The 6,420-nt window shown below is 49.5% G+C and overlaps 1 protein-coding gene across 4 annotated transcripts in view; it reads right to left on the minus strand.

Annotated features, from left to right (window-relative positions):
• The window catches only part of LOC119179282 (extracellular serine/threonine protein CG31145), a 281,455-nt gene that overhangs the window by 36,301 nt on the left and 238,734 nt on the right, over positions 1-6,420 (minus strand). For all 4 annotated transcript variants that reach the window (XM_075868977.1, XM_075868976.1, XM_075868978.1 and 1 more), the window contains one exon: positions 5,766-5,844. In XM_075868977.1, coding sequence (XP_075725092.1) covers positions 5,766-5,844 — 79 coding nt within the window. The remainder of the gene's footprint in view (positions 1-5,765; positions 5,845-6,420) is intronic.

Below are 6,420 nucleotides of genomic sequence, written 5' to 3' on the forward strand. Positions count from 1 at the left end.
GGAGCTTCGCCCCTAGAACTGAACAATAACGTGTACGAAAAGCATCGAAAACCGCTTCCAACATCACCAGACCCAAACAACAAAGCTGACTTCAAGTGATGTCGATGGCGATTGGTCAGCCGTCATTTGGTGTTTTGGTCTCACGTGCGACGTTTTGGTTTCGAGTTCAACGCTGGGTATTACCGAAGCCATATTTCTGTACGTTTTGCACGCGCAAATTTTCGCCAATTTTTTCAACTGTGCCAAAAAAAAAACGAAGAAGAAAAACAGCTTATTTCCGCAGTTTTATCGTTTTTTTCCCGCCGTTCGCATCTCTGCTCCGGACTTCTGAAGCTGTATGTGTACCAGAGTGAGACACAAGACATTATTCTATACTCCTATCCAAATACACAAAGCTTCAACCACTCTACACATCTCCGAGGCATATTCATGTGTGGCACATCGGTGTGGCACATCGAACCCCCCCCCCCCCCCCCGTAGTATAGTTTCGCTGTGGCATACTAAGCGCAAAATGACCACCTGCCTGCCCGGCCACCCCCTTCAGATTAAAGAAGCCCCCCCCCCCCCTTTCACCCGCAACAAAAGTTCTACGTATACAAGCCTAACACACCTTGCCGGCTGCATTTTGTTCTAAACGCGCTGCACACTACTGGAAAAAACCCTGCGGCGACGAACATTGAAATTTTCAGCAAATTAACTTGAAAGTTGTAAACCCAAAACCACGCCTCCTCCCCCCCACCACCCCCCACCCCCATTTTTTCTCTGGAAAATTTATATACACGCCTCTGCCGAATTCAGAAGATCGGGGCTGTAGCTGTAGCCGACGTTTCGGTTAATGGTCTTGCCTTGTTCAAGGCAGAAAATGTTGACTTCAAGAAGCCTATAGACCACTTGTAGATTGGATTGGATTGGATAAACTTTATTTGTGCCTGCAGTTGGGCACTCGCGCGTCCCGACGGGGGCTTACGCCGTCCTCGGTGTTGCCGTTACTCAGCGAAAGTCTCCGCTCGCCGTTGCCGGCTCGCTGAGTCCTTGTCTTTCGAGCGCCCCGAGGACCTGCTGAACGGCCCAGAACTGTTCTTCCCAGTCGTAGCTCTTCGCGGCCACATCGAGCCGTGACGGGGATTGTTCTTGATCTTGCTTCCTCTAGGTGCTTGAATCAGCCTTACAAGATGTGCGTGTGATCTGCCGTCTCCCTCCGGAAGACCTCGCACTTGTCAGCCGGGTATGTCTCGGGGTACATGCGTTGCATCAGTGCCGGACTCGGTAGTGAATAGGTCTGGAGCTGTCTCAGTAGTACCGCCTCCGCTCGACCCAGCCGCTGGTGCGGGAATGGGAAAGTCCTGCAAGCCATGCGGAAGGTTTTCGTGATGTCGTGTTAGTCCGTCATGCGGTCCTTGGCTTCGAACCAGGTTGGACGGTCTGTCACCAGGGCGCGGTTGGTCAGCGCTCGCGCCGCTGCGTGAGCCGTCTGGTTGTGGTTGTCATTGCGTTCCGACGCGTCGGCCACGTGCGCCGGGAACCACTTCATTCTTATTTTTCTGTCTTGAAGTTTGGCCGCACGCAACACTCTAAGCCGAAAAGGACTAAAGTGGGGTATGCCATTGGTCCTTTAGGGGTTTAAATGCGCTGCCACAGATTTTGAACCAATTTCGGACTAACTGCGGGAGTAACTGCAAGGGTTCAACTGTTACCCCAAGCACTTACTCCACTTGGTTTAAACGTTGGTCGCAGTAGAATGCTCCAGTGGGACTAACAGTTGAACCGTCTGGACCAATGGCAAAAAAATAGCGACACTGCGTGTGTGCAGTATATTTTATGATTATTCCAATTTAATCAGCATTGAGAAACATAGCGTGTTATTCATGCAGCACACACACACATATATATATACATACGCACTATTATTTCAAAGTAAAACACCGCAAACACTGACTGCCCGCGCTATACTACGAGAACAGACTATCGGGTATATATAGCACAGTATTTCGACCTCCTATCTAGTGCCAGTGGGCGACTTTTACTCGGCTTAAAAAACAATAAACATTGATACAATAACGCGAAAATTTACATGGGCTAATTCATAGCTCTGATGCGCACCGATCTTTTAATATGGATCCATCTAATCTTCAACATGCCTCCAGCCCAAGACTACGAATTATCAGCTGGCATTCGATCATGTCGACTGAACCAGCGTTCGCAGTGCTGGCGCGCGAGTCCGCAAACACAAACATAGCAGCGGCGCTTATGCGGGAAAGCCGGCGAAGCAGCCAGGCACCCCGCCGATGCCATACCGTGTCGGCCTGCCGACGGCGTCGCTAGGCTTACTACGAGTACGGCTAAACGACCACCGGTGATCGCAACATGCGGCTCGCGTGGAATTTTCGTCGTCGTTACTTTATTGTCACAAATGAACAATAAGTAAGTGTCCCATGTTCGCGGTGTCTTACCGGGTGATGTAGATATCTTTATACTTACAGCGACGAGACCATTCGCAGGCACGGTTCTTCCATCGTGCTGGTATGTCGCTCCCTGTTTACCGCCGGCCGCACGATTAGACGTATCCGCGATCGCCTACACGCTGGATTTTTGATAACGATTGTCGCATGGAGAAAAAGACATAAGTTTGCCTGAGCTACATTTTCTGTGAATTTGTACGCGACGTTTCCTTCGCTTGTGCCGGCAATGCAGTCACACCGGAAGTCAGCTTGATACCGATTAAGTACGAAGCCTACTTTTTCTATATATCGCTTTGAAGTTGTGGTCACACGACCGCTGATGAACAGCTTACTTTTATTAGCGTTGTCAGTGTTCATTGTAGTTCGAACTAATTCAGCACATTGAAGCGAGTTATCCGCATTGCCCGTGCTCGGCAATTTTCACTTGGTTTCGGCCCGCCCGCGCCGGCATGGTGAAAACGCGAGGGCGCTTGTTGTGTGCACTGACTGCGTGTTGTACTACTTGCCTCTCATAACACCTTCTATTCGTTTCATATTGCTTCGCTTTCACTGTGGCGTATAGCCTATATAACTTGTTTTCATGATCGCCGACCACGCTGAGCATTGCAGTGCAGCATCGACAGGAGGCGATCGCGGCGCAGTTGCCCTCCCCGTTGGTCCCTTCATTGTCGGGCGTTTGCGCACGTCACGCACTGCCACGCATTTAGTTCCTGTTGGATGAACCGTTCGTTCATTGGTTTAACATCTGCAGTTAGTCAAACTTTGCCGAATTTTGGCTTAGAGTGAATATACGCTCGGCCTATCTACAGGTTTGGCCTTTGGCGAAGTTTCGCACAGACTGTCTAGAGTCACTCGGCACCATGTGGCAGGCTGTGGCGGCGATGGCCAGGGCGATGGCCACCTCCTCCGCTTGTTCAGCTCTGCAATTTTTCACGCTCGCTGCCATCGTTGTTGCGCTGGTTGACGCCTCGATGACGACCCCTGCGAATGCCGTTCTGTTGGTATTGCGCCACGTCCGCGTACCCCGCGTGCGCGTCGTTGGCGTGCAGGTCAATGATAGCCCTTGCCCTCGCCGCCCTTCTTCCCTCATTGTACTCGGGATTCACGTTCTCCGGAATGGGGTCGGTTCTAGTCTGGCTTAGAAGCGCTCGTGTCCTTCGCGTCCTTTTGTATCCGTGTCGTCGTTCTGTGTCGTCGCTCTGGATGGGGAGCTTAATCTGTGCTTCGCTCAGGCATCCTATTCCCGGATCCTCCAGTATCTTCCTACCGGCTTTGGACGTAGACAGCCGCTCCAGTTGAGCAATTCGTTGCGCTTCGGCTATTTCCTCGAGCATGTTGTGTATACCGAGTTGTAAGAAGTGGCTCGTACTCATGGACTCGAACAGGCCCAGTGCGACCTTGTACGCTCTTCTGATGATGGCGTTGATTTTGTTGCGTTCGTGTTGCAGCCATCTGTGGTAGGCTGCAACATACGCGACGTGACTGATGATGGAGGATTGTATGAGCCTGATCAGGCTCTCCTCTCTCATTCCTGCCCTCCGGGACGCGACTCGTGTGAGGAGTCCCGTCGCGTTGGACGCCTTAGCCGTGAGACGGGCGATGGTGTCGCCATTTCTCCTGTGTTTCTCGATGACAATGAACGTCGGCTTCGGCGACACCTATTCAAAGATTTTAAGTCTCTTCACTCCTCTGTTAAAAGGCGCAAGACACGTCGTCTGAGAGTTACGGTCCAAAGAAAGACCGAGTTTTAAAAAACGAATTCCAGCTGAAATTGCGAGAATGTGCCAAGAAGTCTTTCGTGAGGGCAGTTCCTTAGTATTACGCAAAGACTTTTTTTTGGCAAAAGAAAAAGGAAAGAAACGTGCATCAAGTACAGAAAGGCAAGTTTCTTTACGACCGGAAAAGAAGAAAAAAAAACTACTGGGCGCACGCCGTCTCTCGAAGTGTTTACAGCAACTCCTTTCTTCTTTTTTTCTCTCATTTTTTGACGTCTGGATCTCAAAAAGGAAACGTGACGCAAGAAGTCTCAAAGCCGTATTTTACGTCGTTGTTGTTCTGGCCGAAACTCGGCGGTTTCTTGTCATCAAGCAAGTCTAAACTGCCGCCCACACGCACGAGTTTTGTCAGCCCTTTTTTCAGGTACTTGGCATCACGAGGCCCAGCAAGAAGGCATTTCGAACAGAAAATGGCAACCCCCCCCCCCCCAAAAAAAAAGCCGGCGAAACGATGGAGTACTTAAAAGAAATAATTCTGTGGAAAGTCGCGCCACGAAAGTAAAGTTAGAATCCGCCATCTTACAAGTGGCCAGACATCACGCCATGGCGCGTAGCAAAGAAAAAACAGCGCTTTCCTCACAATACCAGCTTAACACGGGAAATTTTTAGGCACAGCTCGACTATAGTGCCTTTGTGTTAAACGTTTCCTTAAGAACCCTGAAAGTCTCGGCAAATGGTAATAGGAATAATTATTGTTAGGGATACGATAATGAGAGACGCCGTAGGTGGAGGGCTCCAGAAATTTCAACCACCTGGGGTTCTTTAATGTGTTCCCTACACATCTATGCACGCAGACCTGGAGCATTTTCGCCTCCATCGGAAATGCGGCTACCGCGGCCGTGATTCGAACCCGCGACCTGCGGGTCAGCAGCCGAGTGCCCTCCGTGGCGAGTAGATACCCGTTCGCGATGATGACGGATTTTTTTTTTGTACTTACTTGTACACACCACAGTTTTTTACGTCCTGCGTAAACAGCTTCACCCCTTAAAACTCGGAGTTCTGTGAGGTTAGAATTATTTATGGTGCTGGCCATCGGATATACAAGAGCGAAATTTCCCTGCTTCTCAAAGTGTTCGAGAGGATATTGTTAAACTCACACATTAATTCTCTCTTTTTTAATGGGAGTAATTAAAGGAAGAGTGTGTTGCAAGAACGAGTGAGCGCAAATTAATTTAGTATGTTTTTTTTAAGCGACACTCCACTTTTTTGGATACAAAGCCAGCAAGTGTACCTTCGTGCATACGCTCAAGCTCGAAGCTCTAAGAGACCGCGCCACTTCTACGGAACGACCCTGTCGAAATCCCGCAGGGCCAAAAATAAAGTCCCCCCTAATTAGGCACTTGCTCACTGCCAAAGCTTACGGCTCGATCTGAGTAGGAGTGAGTCGACTAATGAGTGAGATTGCCAAGCTGTGGCTGAATATATAGAGTTTGGGTGCACGTGGACAGCTAACGCATGAAAAAGAAAAGAAAGTCTAAGACACGTCTATAGCTCGAGCCGGATACCATCATCGAAACAAGGAAGACCTTACCTCATAGGCTTGAAGAGAGCCTGCCCGCCATTTTCGTAGTCGATGATGAGCTTCAGCTGCGTGCCGCCATCTTTGAGACCTGCAAAGAGGAGGAAGAATCTTTCACTTTTCTGTTTCGTCTGTGAGCTATTTCATTTTTGAAGACGGTAGTCTTTATAGTCTTTATTGGGATACTTGAACACAGAAATTTGGTGTCCGTCCGTCCGTCCGTCCGTCCGTCCGTCCGTCCGTCCGCCCGTCCGTCTGTCTGTCTGTCTGTCTGTCTCACGAATTAGCTATTCGTCCAAAGTTCGAGCACTTTATGAACACCCAACCAGGGCGCTAGAATCGCGCCCAGCCATTTTGAACTGGTGGCTAATGATGATGATATATATTGAGGCGGCAACGATGAACAACGAGATCCGACGATAAGTCACGTCATGCTGAAATAATTACGGTCGAATTTATCGAAGACGTTTAGTGTGCTGTAGCCATCAACCTCTGGCAAACTTGATGCCTTCAATGTGACGGCTTATTGTTCGACTGTCCACTCCTTAAAAGAGCACGTGCTACGTGATGCCAGCTGGCGGAAAAAAAAAAGGCATTCCACGTGCTTTCATCGCTCCGCGCTTTTGCTGCCCGATATCATTGGCGATCAAGACAAACCTGGAACACA

Source organism: Rhipicephalus microplus, chromosome 7 (genome assembly GCF_043290135.1).
Source record: "Rhipicephalus microplus isolate Deutch F79 chromosome 7, USDA_Rmic, whole genome shotgun sequence".
In the NCBI taxonomy this organism is placed as follows: domain Eukaryota; kingdom Metazoa; phylum Arthropoda; class Arachnida; order Ixodida; family Ixodidae; genus Rhipicephalus; species Rhipicephalus microplus.